The sequence below is a fragment of the Oncorhynchus keta genome, chromosome 8 (genome assembly GCF_023373465.1).
Source record: "Oncorhynchus keta strain PuntledgeMale-10-30-2019 chromosome 8, Oket_V2, whole genome shotgun sequence".
In the NCBI taxonomy this organism is placed as follows: Eukaryota; Metazoa; Chordata; class Actinopteri; order Salmoniformes; family Salmonidae; genus Oncorhynchus; species Oncorhynchus keta.
In genome coordinates this window covers 15,651,120-15,667,057 of record NC_068428.1, presented here as the reverse complement: position 1 = coordinate 15,667,057, position 15,938 = coordinate 15,651,120, and the positions used below count along the sequence as shown (strand labels likewise).

Sequence of the window (15,938 nt, the reverse complement as noted above, 5' to 3'; positions counted from 1 at the left end):
TTGCAGTTATATGCAGAGAGCTATTGGTTCTTCATTATCTAGTTGTCAGAACACTCAATATGGGTCTATCATTTCATCCACTGACAAATTGATCATCCACTGACAAACTTATCGTCCATTTATTCATGGGAACTTAACGGACTATCAAATGTTAACATACTGTGTCTTCCGTCTGTGGTTTGAATATAAAACAGATGACTTATAACCCAACAGAACTTTCGTTCTCAAATACAGTGTGTAACGTATTGATTGTAGCATATCATGTAATGGCAAGAACTTTGAAATATTGATTCAGGGTTTTTATTGATCAACTATTCAGGGTCAGAAGTCTAGGTCTGGGTTTTTTCCCTTCTGACCATGTGACCTGACCAGGAATATCTCTGTATTGTATCTCGGGCCCAGATGTGTTCCTGGTTAGACCATGTTGTCTAGAAAAACGTATTGCCCTACACATAACATCATTATCAGTATATCACCCACCGTTCCCTGAGACAATGTTGGACTTGGTGGTCATGACTTTGCAGTACTGTCTCCTACAGGTATCCATCCAGCTCCCATCCCTCTCCGTGTTCTTGGTGGAGGACAGGAAGGCACTTATCTCACAGTCTACAGACAAAACAAAAAGACATTGCTACCAAATGTATTTATTCACATTCTTATTAACTTCCAGGAGAGACTTTTGCCTCCATTATGCAATCAGAGATATCTTTTCTTTCTTGACCCTGACCTTTTAAACAACACTGACATACAGTTGAAGTCGGAAGTTTACATACACCTTAGCCAAATACATTTAAACTCAGTTTTTCACAATCCCTGACAATGTATAATGTAATATTTACCCTGTTTACCCCGGGTTATCTTTGGAAGATTCAGTATGTAATGCTTACCCTGTTTACCCCGGGTAGTCTTTGGAAGATTCCGTATGTAATGCTTACCCTGTTTACCCCGGGTTGTCTTTGGAAGATTCAGTATGTAATTCTTACTCTGTTTACCCCAGGTAGTCTTTGGAAGATTCAGTATGTAATTCTTACCCTGTTTACCCCAGGTAGTCTTTGGAAGATTCAGTATGTAATTCTTACCCTGTTTACCCCGGGTAGACTTTGGAAGATTCAGTATGTAATGCTTACCCTGTTTACCCCAGGTAGTCTTTGGAAGATTCAGTATGTAATGCTTACCCTGTTTACCCCAGGTAGTCTTTGGAAGATTCTTGCTTACCCTGTTTACCCAGGTAGTCTTTGGAAGATTCAGTATGTAATTCTTACCCTGTTTACACCGGGTAGTCTTTGGAAGATTCAGTATGTAATGCTTACCCTGTTTACCCCAGGTAGTCTTTGGAAGATTCAGTATGTAATGCTTACCCTGTTTACCCCAGGTAGTCTTTGGAAGATTCAGTATGTAATTCTTACCCTGTTTACACCGGGTAGTCTTTGGAAGATTCAGTATGTAATTCTTACCCTGTTTACCCCAGGTAGTCTTTGGAAGATTCAGTATGTAATGCTTACCCTGTTTACCCCAGGTAGTCTTTGGAAGATTCAGTATGTAATTCTTACCCTGTTTACCCCAGGTAGTCTTTGGAAGATTCAGTATGTAATTCTTACCCTGTTTACCCCAGGTAGTCTTTGGAAGATTCAGTATGTAATTCTTACCCTGTTTACCCCGGGTAGTCTTTGGAAGATTCAGTATGTAATTCTTACCCTGTTTACACCGGGTTGTCTTTGGAAGATTCAGTATGTAATACTTGGGCAGAGGGTATGATGAAAACATCGGCCATGGATAAGGGTCAGTGCCCTAAAAAAGATAAATAATCATTATGTTAAAATGTATGTGATCTCTCTGTTTACAAACTCCTACAAGCTTACGTATCTCATATTATTGACACGCCTAATACAAATATGGTGTATTACTGATTGTCTGTAGATGCTATGTAATAAGTGAAATCTGAGCTATTCCACATGTAAAGATTTAGAATATAAATCACATATGAACCATAGTTTACTTTTCAGATTCAGTGTACTCTAAATGTTAATGGAGTTTTGTTTGCTAATCCTTATCATCTTGTCTGTGCTATTTACATTCATTGAAGACATGGTGCTATTGAAAGTATGTCTTTCCAGGTCACGGAAGATCACAGCATCCCTGGAACAGGTTACATGATGAACATTTTGTATATGCAGATGATAGCACTTAAGTGTAACACACAGTTCTGGAAAACCATTCCTTCAGTCATCAGGACTTCCTCGACTTGATGTAAGGCCAAGGGGTGTGAGTAGAAGGGCACTGACCTTCTGGAGGACCCTAAGGGGAAGTCTCCTCTCCGATGGTCCTCCAATCACACTCATACGCACCAGGATGTGGTTCCTCTCCACAGATAGACCATCAATGATGAAATCTCTGAGAGAGGAGAGGGGGGAAGGGAAGATGGGAGGAGAAATCTCCACTTCACAAATAAAACTAGCGTGCATGCAGATATATTTAGTTTGTGACCAGACAATATGGAGCATTTCAATTCATGAACAGTTGCAATATCCATTAAGGAGGCATTCAAAACACCCTTTTGGAAATGGCCTTTTGTTTACACTTTATTTCCATGACAAGGCAAATGATCCATTTCTTATTTTGTTGTGATTAACCTCTAACGGTGGAACCAAAGCCTGCCATACCACTATGAGGCACAGGAAAACAAAACCCTTTTCAAATACCCTTCACCGGACGATGGATCGGTGATGTTGTCCTTCTGACATTGCAGCAACATGTCGGAAATGTTGTACTGTGACTCCAGAATAAGGAGGGAGTCTAGGTTGCAGCACATCACACTAAGTAATCTGAAAGTACACAAAAATACATAGATAAACACATTTTTACTTCTCAAGGACATAGAATTACAGATCGTACAGACGTAATTGTTTTAAATTGTTAAATTGTAATTGTTGCTTGCTCTGACAACCCATTGGGTGCTTGCTCTGACAACCCATTGGGTCTAACTGCCTACTGCTTACACACCTACAACGGACAGCATGTTGTCTTTTTCCCAGGTCTTATGAAAGCTATCATTTGTTTCTGCTAGCCTGCCTTATTGCCTTGTATATTAACAGACTCCGCAGAGGACCAAGCCAGAGGGCTTTGCATAATAGGGAGAAAGAATCCCTAACTGAGTTGTGGAAATAGATTTCAACATTAATGCAGCAGTTGTGAGAGTAATAAATCATGAAAGCGGATGCAGGAGCGATGTGACGGAGACATTGTGTACTTTTGGAGAGCATAGCTGGGAAATAAAACAGGCAGGTGGAAGTGAGCAGTAAAATATGACAACCTTGGGTTATATTGTTAAGTGACAGAGATGTCCCTCTCTAATGGCTATAATGAAGGGATTTTCTACCTAGCAGTCAGTTCATATCAGCCTGGTCCTTTTACAGTGACAGTGACACAATCCTACTGAACAGAATTTGGGCAGCAAACACAACATACTGTACGGAAGCTGCATTCAACCAAAATGGTTCTTCCATTGCAGCCTGCTCTTTAACTCAAGACCAAAACAATCTTGGGACCCTCAGAGCAATTATAGATATAATTCTTTCAACACAGACACCAAACTGCAGGAATGCAAGTTCTTGTAAACAGGAAAAAAGATCCAGTCCTTGAGCAAAAGTAATCCCACCAGTCAAATCATTAACTACAAGTGAAAGATTGTGTAGAAGCCAGCCAGGAGGCAGTAAACATTATAAATGCTTGTTCTGCATTCAGGGAGTAAGGAGCTCCATCTTTGTTCATATCATTATAGGCTCTGATAAGGAGTGCAGCGTGAGGGCAATTCATTATCATTATTTTAAGCATGAAAAATGGTAGCCAACGTGTTACTGAGACACTTGTGAAATGAACACTGAATAAAACCGTTCAAGCAAATTACACAGCCACAGCGTTTTGTCAACAGGAAGCCATCCTCTTCAAAAACAAGAGTCTCCTAATTGATCCATTTTGCATATTTGGTGGAGCTGAGTGGGGCCCTCCTAAGAGAATGTAGCTCAGGCTCTTTCATCTGCAGTTTCCGCCACGCTCCCTGAAACACCAACACTGACTTGCCCTCCTTCTGACTGGGGCGGCCATCGCTAAGGATTCACTTTGACTTCAAAACCAGTGTGTGTCCCTCTGGCAGAAAAATAAAGAACATTCAAAACAGCAGAGAGAAAATAAGTCTAAAGTAGTGAAAAATTCAGGGGCAATGTGTTAAAAAACAATAAGGTGTTTGTAAGAGAACAATCTAGAGACAGCCCTTTGAGATGAGGTACACAGGGATGTGATCTGGTTAAGCAAGGAGAGGTGTGAGTTGTGGCTGTGATAGAGCATTCTGTCAAAGCAAGATGATTCATTTCTGTGCTGCTGTCAACTGTCATCATGCCCTCAGTGTGATGGGCACCTTCAGTCATTCAGTTTGACGTCCATTGGAAGACAGAATGACTTTGGTGAGTCCTGAAGGCTGTCCGTTTCCCAAGTCATCCTTCATTGTTTAGCATGCAGGTCAACATCTAACCTATATCTACAGTTATTTTCAAGATGAGGATGTTGTGTTCAGTTCCAAGGACAATTAGCGTGGAGAAACCCTAAAAAAACAGTGGGTGAGCTAACACCCAGTCAAGCCTGAGTAAGGCAGCTTGGAAGTGGAACAAAAAATACTTTCCTCATTTCCAAGAGCTACTTCCATGCCAGAGAATAAATACAGCCCCTCAGCATTGAGAAATGGTTATCAGGTGGTCTGTACTCACAGTGCTGTGCATTATTTATCCACTCTTCCTCCACTAGAAAACTGGTTTACTCACCCATAAACACATAGCAGCTGCTACATCTACACTGTGCTGTGCTGTCAGAGACTAGACATGTCTAGACTGTCCTATGGACACCGTACACGTCACTCTGACAGGTCCTCCCTGTGATATCCTGCCAGCCAGTCCAGCGACACACAGGCGGCTGTGACAGTTGTTGGGTGAAATGAGGACGTGAGAAGGGACAGTGGCTCAGTAATGATGACCTCTCCTCAGAGAGACAGAGAGTGAGGCAGAGGTCATCCAGTGACAAGTCTATAACCACTAGAAGTGTGTAAAAGTGAAAGAACCAGCCAGCCGTGTTAACACTGAGGCAGCCTGGTGTTTGTTTGAAGTCAACGTGGAATACATTGCCCTTTCCAATCCATATACATCACTAGGTTGATGGAAGATTATTTTCCCGAAGAGTTCACAAAAGATGTGAGCGATATAAACAAAACAAAACACTCACATCAAATCATGTTTAGAATGAAAAAAATTACTGATCAAAAATAGGAATATCCTTTGTGGTAGCTTTAACAGACGTGGGGTCTAATCTGTAGCAAATGATTTAGTGTTATATTCATTTGCTTTCTCTGTGTCTAAAATAGTGACTCAGTAACACAGCCTTAATTCAACTAAGAAAACATACGAGTCAATTCTGAGAAAAGCTATTTTTATACAGTGGAATTATTCAGACAGTCGATGTCGCATAAAAATAGCATAAAGCAAAGAGTCAATCTCATATTGATCAGGCTAATCAGGCCAATCAGATGATAAACCACGCAATGCATGCACTGCTGTGCCTTTGTGCTCCCACCACCCATTCATTCTGAAAGAAAGATCAGAGAACAGTATTGATCTTACCTCAGGCCAAACGTGTGAGATTGCTCGTAGTTGAACAGTGAATGAATTTTCACATCTGAGTTCACAGCAATCAGCCTATCAATCAAATCCTGTGGCAAAGAGGTACAACACAGAGTGAAAATGCTGAAAAGATTGTGATGATGTGAAAGGTTGATAATTACATTTCTACCTACATCCTGGTCGTGTGCAGTAGTTATTGATTGGGCTATGTCTGTAGAAGTACACATGTAGGACTATGTTACAATAGCCGCGTTTGCACACAACCTATGTAAGTGTGGCCTCCTATGGCAAAACCTGGAACTGCAACCACATGAAAAAGTTCTACCAGAGACAGAAGAGGAAGCGACACACCCCACTCCCTCATTTTTTCTGGTTACATTACATTCAATAAACTAAGCAGACCAGACCCAGCTGCTACTGCATTGGTGTCTATAAGAGAACCACCCCGTTAAGCAGACCGGAACTGACCATTGTTTTCCAATGGTAAATGGCCCGAGTGAACAATCTTCATTTATTCACCTATCTTTGACATTCCTGCATAATCTTATATTTCATATTTTCAAATATCTGAAGCAATACATTTTATTTATGGGTAGCATAATCCGAATAAACTGATGTTAAAACCATATCCAACATAGGAAACAGATACAAGTGTATGTCAAGTCCAGCATTCTCCTGGTAGGGTGTGAGGGTCGGGACTGACTGTAATGGATGTGGGCATCTCCCTTAGGTTGTACTCAGCCTTGTTGGGCAGAGGCTGCTGTCCCAGGAGCTCCCACACAGCATGGGGGGAGGACAACAGGTTGACCAAGGACAGGAACGACTGGGGGGAAGGGAAGGGTCAAAACAGTCATACATCAAACAGTCATACAGTCATACATCATTTGGTTGTTCTGAAAAGCTAAGGTCAAGATGAAATGAGTTTGGGTTTATGACAAGGTTGGGGTGCAGCAATTTTTGTTGTTTCTTTCCTACATTCTATTTATTCAAAGAGCTTTTTTGTTGTTGCTGAAAAGGGAACTTGGAACGTTATAAGTCTACAGATCTATACTGCATTTCAATATAAAAGGATCAAAGGGATGACAATTACATTCACATGTGCTCCAGACAGTGTGTATTGCAGAGGTGTATCAGAGGACTGACATATTGCTAGATCATCTCAAACTGATGAACACCAACTGTGAATACCTGAGTAGATTACTTCCTGTAGATTGGTGAATATAAAAGACCGTATTGAAATAAAACATCCGAAAACAAGAGCTAGGCTATTATCTGTTAGATCCCGTTATTTAATTTAGGGGATAAATGGCAGCAAAACAAAAACATAATTGTCTTTCTTGTCATTCTGGTTCCTATCCTGTCTGAATATGGTATAGACCTACCACTCAACCTTTGACCCACCCACCATGAATAGCTAACATAACAGGGCCCACAGTCATAACACCAATGTCAATCAGAGCACTGCTCACTGAAATAAACCATCCACCCTGTTCATGAGCACTCTCTGTAGTAAGTCCTCTCTCTGACCTGATGACCAAGAAAGGCTGACTGTGAATACCAAGGCTGAGTTGTCCTGCTGATTATCCTCAGGAGGCTGCATGAGGAAACCATGGAGGTTGAAGCACACGGCACTGTAAAGATCTGAGCAAAATCATTTACCTTCAGACAGCTCCTGTCAATGGGGTCCATGGGGGTGGACTTGGGGTGAACGACCCTCACATCCTCTCTCCCACACTCCAGGACCGACCATATCTCCACCACTAAGGCCTGCACAAAACCTGCCAGGACATACTGAGGGGTAACTCATGTGTTAGCACTGTATAACAATATGCTCTGTTTTACTAGTAGTATTACTGTACCAGAACTGTGTAAAGCCACCACACCGGGGGCTGTTGCTGCTACCTGTGTTACCATCACACCGTAGCCAAACTTCTCACATCGGCTGACCTGGAGGAAAGCGTTTTCACAGATTTGAGAATAGCCCATGATTGCTATTAGCCAAAAGCTATTTACTATCTTGCATAATCCAAAAAGTGTATGTGTGTGCATGTCTTTGTGTGAAGAATATTAGTTTATTCTGAAAATGGGAACACATTACTTAGGCCAGAGGCATGGTTCTATCCTCTGGGTTATCGAAATAAATTCACCGTATTTCTGTTAATTGATTTGATGTAAATCACTAGCTCAAAAAATTTATCGAAAATAAAGATGAAAGTAAAACAACAAGTGGAAAACGCAAGAAAGACCTACAGAATTTAATGATGAATCAAAGTAATGAGCATTAACTACAGATAGGACTAAAATCTAAAATGCAAGGTTTAAAACATTTATAAATGTAAATACAAAGTGATTTCATGTGTAAAGATTCTTAACTAATTACAAAACAATGGCGCAAATTAAAAATAGATTAGCTTAATTACAATCTGGAGCAAAATGTGTGCAAAATAAGGAAGGTAATTAGGAACGGCATGTTAACAATTCTAGTCAATTAAATCAGCAGGGAATTGTGCCCACGTTTGCAGTACATGATGTATACATTGGGCAGTAAGGCTACATAAAAATACATTAATACTTAAAATTCAGTGTAGCGGTACCAGCATATGTACAGTTGAAGTCAGAAGTTTACATACACTTAGGTTGGAGTCATTAAAACTCGTTTTTCAACCACTCCACACATTTCTTGTTAACAAACTAGTTTTGGCAAGTCGGTTAGGACATCTACTTTGTGCATGACACAAGTCATTTTTCCAACAATTGTTTACAGACAGATTATTTCACTTATAATTCACTTATAAATAAAAGAACACACTAAGTTGACTGTGCCTTTAAACAGCTTGGAAAATTCCAGAAAATGATGTCATGGCTTTAGAAGCTTCTGATAGGCTAATTGACATCATTTGAGTCAATTGGAGGAGTACCAGTGGATGTATTTCAAGGCCTACCTTCAAACTCAGAGCCTCTTTGCTTGACATGGAAAAATCTAAAGAAATCATCCTTGGGAGCAATTTACAAATGCCTGAAGGTACCACATTCATCTGTACAAACAATAGTATGCAAGTATAAACTCCATGGGACCACGCAGCCGTCATACCGCTCAGGAAGGAGACGCGTTATGTCTCCTAGAGATGAACGTAATTCGGTGCGAAAACTGCAAATCAATCCCAGAACAACAGCAAAGGACCTTGTGAAGATGCGGGAGGAAACAGGTACAAAAGTATCTATATCCACAGTAAAACGAGTCCTATATCGACATAACCTGAAAGGCCACTCAGCAAGGAAGAATGCCACTGCTCCAAAACTGCCATAAAAAAGCCAAACTACGGTTTGCAACTGCACATGAGGACAAAGATCGTACTTTTTGGAGAAATGTCCTCTGGTTTGATGAAACAAAAATAGAACTGTTTGGCCATAATGACCATCGTTATGTCTGGAGGAAAAAGGGGGAGGCTTGCAAGCCGAAGAACACCATCCCAACCGTGAAGCACGGGGGTGGCAGCATCATGTTGTGGGGGTGCATTGCTGCAGGAGGGACTGGTTCACTTCACAAAATATGGCATCATGAGGCAGGAAAATTACCCAACTTATTGTGGGAAGTTTGTGGAAGGCTGCCTGAAATGTTTGACCCAAGTTAAACAATTTAAAGGCAATACTACCAAATACTAATTGAGTGTATGTATACTTCTGACCCACTGTGAATGTGGAAATAAAAGCTGAAATGAATAATTCTCCCTACTCTTATTCTGACATTTCACAATCTTAAAATAAAGTGGTCATAATAACTGACCTAACACAGGGAAGTTTTACTAGGATTAAATGTCAGGAATTGTGAAAAACTGAGTTGAAATAAAGTTGGCTACGGTGTATGTAAACTTCCGACTTCAACTGTATACTGTATATAGCTGGGCGTTATAAATACTAAGTAGGGTAGTGGACTCAATTCAGCCTATTCATCCCTACCATGGTGTTTTCTCTCCATACCTGTAGTTTCTTGGTAAACCTGGAGAACATGTAGGTGACACACTCATTGATGGCTCCAGTCTGCTGGAGGAGCAGCAGGCCTTTCGGTGTGGCAGCGAAGTTCAACAGGTTGTCCAGCAAAGTCTCCTCCCAAACCACTCTGTGTGAACAGACAGCAGAAGGAATGATTGATGGGAAGACTCATTATTTTCCATCTTATTTATCCTTCCTAACAACATGCTAGAGGGGTGACTGAAAATAAAATCACAACATAATTATAATAGATGCTGTTTGCCTGCAGGGGGAGACACAAAGAAACTTACACATTCTGCAGCTCCTGAGAGGATGTGCCGGGGATGGCTCCGGGAACCGGGGTGGGAACTCTTTCTGACAGGGAGCTTGTCTGTGAGAGAGAAAAGAAACCTTCAGCTTGAGCCTTTGTTTTTCTCCCCTGAACCCGTACGTACACTGAACTTCAATAATGAGGAGTTCAGCAGTCATGTTAGAGGCTCTGCATCTCATTCCTCCAGTCTTTATACCTTCCTCCATAGAGGCACAGGGCTCACAGGGATCCATTATTAGCAGTGTAGAAAGTTCTCTGTCTCCTGTAGCTTCCTGCCTGATACGCAACACCCATCACAAAACAATGGCCTTAGACAATATGGTTTTGTTTAAACTTTCATGAAATTTGGTTTGTGGAGGTGCTATTGTGAAGGCAAAGTTTTGTTCTGGGGTTTGTGAGGGTAGTTGACAAGCTCTAATTGAGAATTGGTTAACACTTGCAAGGCCGCCAGACGGAACACCAGGACGCGTTCTCAAAGCATGCACAGACCAGCTGGCAAGTGTGTAATCCCAACATGTTTCAAGCTGACCACCATTGTCTCTGTTCCCAAGAATTCCATGGTAACCTGCCTAAATGACTATCGCCCCGTAGCACTCACAGCTGTCATTATGAAGTGCTTTGAAAGGCTGGTCATGAGACACATCACACCATCATCCCAGACACCCTGGACCCACTCCAATTAGCATACCGCCCAGCAGATCCACAGATGACACAATCTCAGTTGCACTTCACACTGCCCTCTCCCACCTGGACAAAAGGGGAAATAACTATTTGAAAATGCTGTTCATAAACTACAGCTCAGCGTTCAACATCATTGTCCATCACCAAGCTGTGGACCCTGGGACTGAACACCACCCTCTGTAACTGTTCGGTGGTGAGGGTAGGCAACAACACCTCCGCCACGCTGACCCTCAACACGGGGACCCTCAAGGGTGTTTGCTTAGTCCCCTCCTGTACTCCCTGTTCACCCTCGACTGTGTAGCCACCCACGACTCCAACACCATCATCAAGTATGCTGACGACACTCCGGTGGTAGGCCTGATCACCGACGACGATGAGACAGGGAGGGGTCAGATATGTCATGGGCCCAAAGATCCTCAAAAAGTCGCACCATGGAGAGCATCTTGACTGGTTGCATCACCGCTTGGTTTGGCAAATGCACCACCCTCGACCGCAAAGCGCTACAGAGGGTGGTGCGGACAGCTGCCATTCAGGACGTGTCAGAGGAAGGCCATAAAAATTGCTGAAGTCTCCAGCCACAGACTGTTCACTCAGCTACCGTCCGGCAAACGGTACTGGAGCATTAGCTCTCGGACCAACAAGCTCCGAGACCATTTCTACCCCCAAGCCATAAGACAGCTAAATAGTTACCTAATGGTTACCTGGACTATAAGCACTGACCCTCTCTTGCACTGACTCTATGCGCACTCACAAGACTACACACACATACACACACACACACTGATACACTCACAGAAAACCCACACACTTACACACGCTTACCTTCGACACACATACACACACACATATGGACACAACATCAACACACATTCACACACACTTTTACTCTCATCATATACTGACGCTACTCTGTTATTTAGTTTACTCTTATTATTATCTATCCTGATGCCTAGTCTCTTTACCCTGCCTTCATATAGATAAAGTACAGTATCTACCTCATACATCTCTCTGCACATTGATCTGGTAATTGTACTCCCTGTATATTGCTCCATTCTTGTGTATTTTATTCCTCTTGTTTTACTATTTTTCTTTTTATTATAAATCTCTGCATCATTGGAAGGGCTCATAAGAAAGCATTTCATGGTCAAGCCTACACCTGTTGTATTCGGAGCATGTGACAAATACAATTATGTTAGATTTTTAAGACACCACGGATGCTGGAGGTTTACAGATCAACGAAATACAGCTTGTCCATCATAAAGTATGGTTTTCGGTAACCTCCAGCATCCTTGGTCATTTAATGACTCCAAATATTTTAAAGGGCTGCAGGAACTTTAACTTTCTGACATTTGACTCAACAGGTAAAAGAGTATTTTTCTGATGTCTTCCCCCCCCACCAAGTACAACAGTTAATACTGTATTTCACATGTTATGTTTATGAGAACATTTTAGGAGGGTGGAGTTTGGTATCTGAATGTGGGATAAGGATTACTTAGAATTCCTATTGATAAAGGCGTAGACAATGGCTTATAAAAGCAAACAGCATATCATACCTGCTTGCTGGCAAATGAGTAATCAAACTAATAAAACTGCTGATACACTGGGAGTGTCTTAGGATAAGTTAAAGATCTTGCTTATGTAATCGTATATATATATATATAATATATATATATATATATAAGATATATATATAGTATACACTGAGTGTACAAAACATTAGGAACAACTTCCTAATATTGCGTTGCACTCAAAACAGCCTCAATTCGTCGGGGTCATGGACTCTACAAGCTGTCGAAAGCGTTCCACAGGGATGTTAGCCCATGTTGACTACAATGCTTCACACCGTTGTGTCAAGTTGGCTGGATGTCTTTCGGGTGTTGGACCATTCGTGAAACACACAGGACACTTTTGAGTGTGAAAATCACAGCAGCGTGGCAGTTCTTGACTCACTCAAATGTGTGCGCCAGGCACCTATTACCATAACCCATTCTATGGCACTTAAATATTTAGTCTTGACAATTCACCCTCTGAATGACACATATACACAATCCATGTCTCAATTGTCTCAAGGCTTAAAAATCCTTCTTTAACCTGCCTTCTCCCCTTCATCTACACTGATTGAAGTGGATTTAACAGGTGACATCAATAAGGGATCATATCTTTCAACTGAATTCACCTGGTCAGTCTATGGCATGGAAAGAGCAGATGAGCAGATGTCCTTAAGTTGAGTCTCAGTTATGTTACATCTCAGTGGAAGTACTTTTGTCCCAATACTTTTGGTCCCCTAAAATGTTGGGACTACTACAGTGGTTCTCCCTTTAAAAGTTTTGAGCTTATGCCGTGACCATTTGTGGTAGATGGTGGCAGATTGTGGTAAATTGCATCATTCTGGCAACAACGGCTGACATTTAAATAACGTGCCATAGAATTCTGCGGCACCCCGCAAGCTGTGCTGCAGTACGCAGCAACTTTTAAAGGAAGAACCACTGTACGTACAAAAAGTGCAGTAACTAAAGCTGATAGTCTGCACTTTAACCTCATAGTCATTGTATCATTTCAAATCCTGTGCTGGAGTACAGATGGAGTACAGATAGATACGTATAGATTGCATCAGGATTACTGTTAAAGTGCTATTTGGGTTGTTAATTGGATTTGTTCCATTATTTCTTGATTTCTTGTTCTTTCTATTTTTAATTGATTATTTGTGTACCTGTTTGACATTTTACTGCATTGTTAGGAGCTAGTAACATAAGCATTTCGCTGCACCAACTATAACATCTGCCAAACTGTGTACGCGACCAATACATTTAGAATTGATTAGTATGATGGAAAATTGCTTCCTTTTCGGTAGAGTAAAAACATACCTTTTTCCAAGCTGCAGCGATGCACTCATGCAGGCCATAGGGCCTGAGCACCTGCAGTCCTTCACATGTGTTGTACATCTGCCGACACACAAAGATGAAGGCCCCGCTCACGCCATAGGATGTCTCTGCATTCCGTAACAATGGCAGCTCTTTAGCCAGGAGCCTCTGGGTGAACTGAACGATTACATGGGCAGCTGAAATACTAGACCACAAATAAAACAGTCTGATCGATTACATGAGCCGTCACTCATACACGTATACCATTCAAATGTTTGATGTATAAGGATTAACAATCCAACATAAATTGTTGTGCTCTGTAAGTACACGAGAAAAAACGTCATACTTTTTTTAGTACACTTAAGATGCTGAAAGTTCAATATTCCTAATAATAAACAATGAATAAGTACCCTGTGTATAAAATAAGTTTTTACTTACCCTTCCCCCTCACCAGAAACTAGATTTCTTTCATATAAGAAAAGTGATAATCCTCGCTCAGTGGTGGCAATTCTTGCGAGAGTGTCTGCTATATGAATCAATGTAGTTTCTGGGGAGTTTAATTTAGCCTGTGACACAAAACACTTAATTGAAATGGCTTTGGGCACATTGCGGAATTAATACAAAATAACACAGACAACTCATACAGTGCAAATGTAACTAACTTACCACATACCATCAACACATTTCTACAATACTAATAAACATCATGCTGGGGATGTTGGTTCATTCATTTGTATATAGAACTGAAATATTGTATAAATAAACACTTGGATTGACCCCAGCTTACACTGCATTACATATATTGAATAAATACAGGTTTATAACCACTAGAGCTGAGAGATTGTATTATTTTAGTGTAGTTATTTAGTGATACTGTACCAAGTAACCTAAAATGCAACAGATGCTTTATGCTGACCTGCTTTACGCTGACCTGCTTTACGCTGACTTGCTTTACTCTGACCTGTTTTATACTGACCTGCTTTATGTTGACCTGTTTTATACTGACCTGCTTTATGCTGATCTGCTTTATGCTGACCTGTTTTATACTGACCTGTTTTATGCTGACCTGCTTTATACTGACCTGTTTTATACTGACCTGTTTTATGCTGACCTGCTTTATGCTGATCTGCGTTATACTGACCTGCTTTATACTGACCTGTTTTATGCTGACCTGCTTTATACTGACCTGTTTTATGCTGACCTGCTTTATACTGACCTGTTTTCCTTTGAGCAGGGTGATGATGGGTGCTAGCAGTGTCTCTATGACAGGGGTTTGGTAAAGGCACTCTACTGCACACTCTGTGCGGTCACCCAGGGTCCTCAGCAACTCCATTACAAGAGTGGTGGGAGAGAGAGTGTCTAGAAACACAATTGCAACGACACACATGCAGACATGCACATACACCCACCCACACAAACACACGGGACAGCTCAGTTTAAGATTTTACGACACAGGAACGAAAATTCCTAAGTATCAGTAATCATTATTTGAACAAAGACCATGAAAGATGTGGAGCTGTGGAGCACTGGCAAAGGACATGCTGTTAGACAGGGAAGGTACATTACTATTGATCATTTAACTGGGGTAAAGGTATTGCAGTGTTGCTCATGAAAGTGAAGGGGCAATAAAATGGGTGTTGGTGTCACCGACAGATAATATACAATGAGTGTACAAAACATTAAGGACACCTTCCTAATATTGAGTTGTGCCTGGCACCTACTACCATACCCTGTTCAAAGGCACTTAAATATTTTGTCTTTCCCATTCACCCTCCGAATGGCACTCATACACAATCCATGTCTCAATTGTCTCAGTGCTTAAAAATGATTCTATATCCCGTCTCCTCCACTTCATCTACATTGATTGTAGTGGATTTAACAGGTGACATCAATAAGGGATCGTAGCTTTCACCTGGATTCACCCGGTCAGTCTGTATCATAGAAAAAGATGTAGTACACTCAGTGTATAACGGCTCAACACAAGTTGAGTCTCAGTGATGTTATGTCTCATCTCAGTGAGTATAACAGTGTCACCTTGACAAAGGTCTGACAGACACAAAGTGGGTGTACTCTAGAATACACATATCAAGATAAAGGGCTGTCATAAAAACTAAGCCACATACTGGAGTATCTGAGTTGTTCCACCAAATTGGGTGCCTTTGAGGAGTGTAACTTGGGCAAAAATAAACTTAGATTTCACGTCATTTTTACATTCTGTCACAAAGAACTAAATCTTAAAAAACACAGTTTCCCATCTCTCGAGGTGAGAACAGCCATAAATCCCCTTATGACAGGGGAATTGGAAGTTTGCTGTGGGCAACAGGGAGGGGGAATTGAAAGAAAGCTTCACAATAAATGGCTTTATTGTTAAAACATTCCTAGCTTGTCTATCTATGGGTAGCAAGGGTTGACAAGTTATGTTTGACCCTCTCACTT

The 15,938-nt window shown here is 41.2% G+C and overlaps 1 protein-coding gene and 1 long non-coding RNA gene across 5 annotated transcripts in view; one reads left to right on the top strand and one right to left on the bottom strand.

Annotated features, from left to right (window-relative positions):
* Window positions 1–15,938, bottom strand: part of tbc1d32 (TBC1 domain family, member 32) — a 38,498-nt gene that overhangs the window by 13,704 nt on the left and 8,856 nt on the right. For all 4 annotated transcript variants that reach the window (XR_004826301.2, XR_004826300.2, XM_035774825.2 and 1 more), the window contains 13 exons: window positions 14,719–14,861; window positions 13,941–14,068; window positions 13,506–13,707; window positions 9,941–10,020; window positions 9,639–9,777; window positions 7,520–7,607; window positions 7,320–7,438; window positions 6,364–6,483; window positions 5,661–5,749; window positions 2,700–2,822; window positions 2,283–2,391; window positions 1,695–1,788; window positions 481–606 (listed from right to left, as the gene is read on the bottom strand). Coding sequence is in view for 2 of the 4 variants with exons in the window: in XM_035774825.2 (XP_035630718.1) it covers window positions 481–606; window positions 1,695–1,788; window positions 2,283–2,391; window positions 2,700–2,822; window positions 5,661–5,749; window positions 6,364–6,483; window positions 7,320–7,438; window positions 7,520–7,607; window positions 9,639–9,777; window positions 9,941–10,020; window positions 13,506–13,707; window positions 13,941–14,068; window positions 14,719–14,861 (1,560 nt within the window). In the remaining 2 variants the exon portion in view is untranslated. The remainder of the gene's footprint in view (window positions 1–480; window positions 607–1,694; window positions 1,789–2,282; window positions 2,392–2,699; window positions 2,823–5,660; window positions 5,750–6,363; window positions 6,484–7,319; window positions 7,439–7,519; window positions 7,608–9,638; window positions 9,778–9,940; window positions 10,021–13,505; window positions 13,708–13,940; window positions 14,069–14,718; window positions 14,862–15,938) is intronic.
* LOC127931348 (uncharacterized) lies at window positions 1,108–1,570 on the top strand. The gene is made up of 3 exons (XR_008140768.1): window positions 1,108–1,189; window positions 1,229–1,372; window positions 1,469–1,570. It is a non-coding gene; the product is annotated as an uncharacterized LOC127931348 (long non-coding RNA).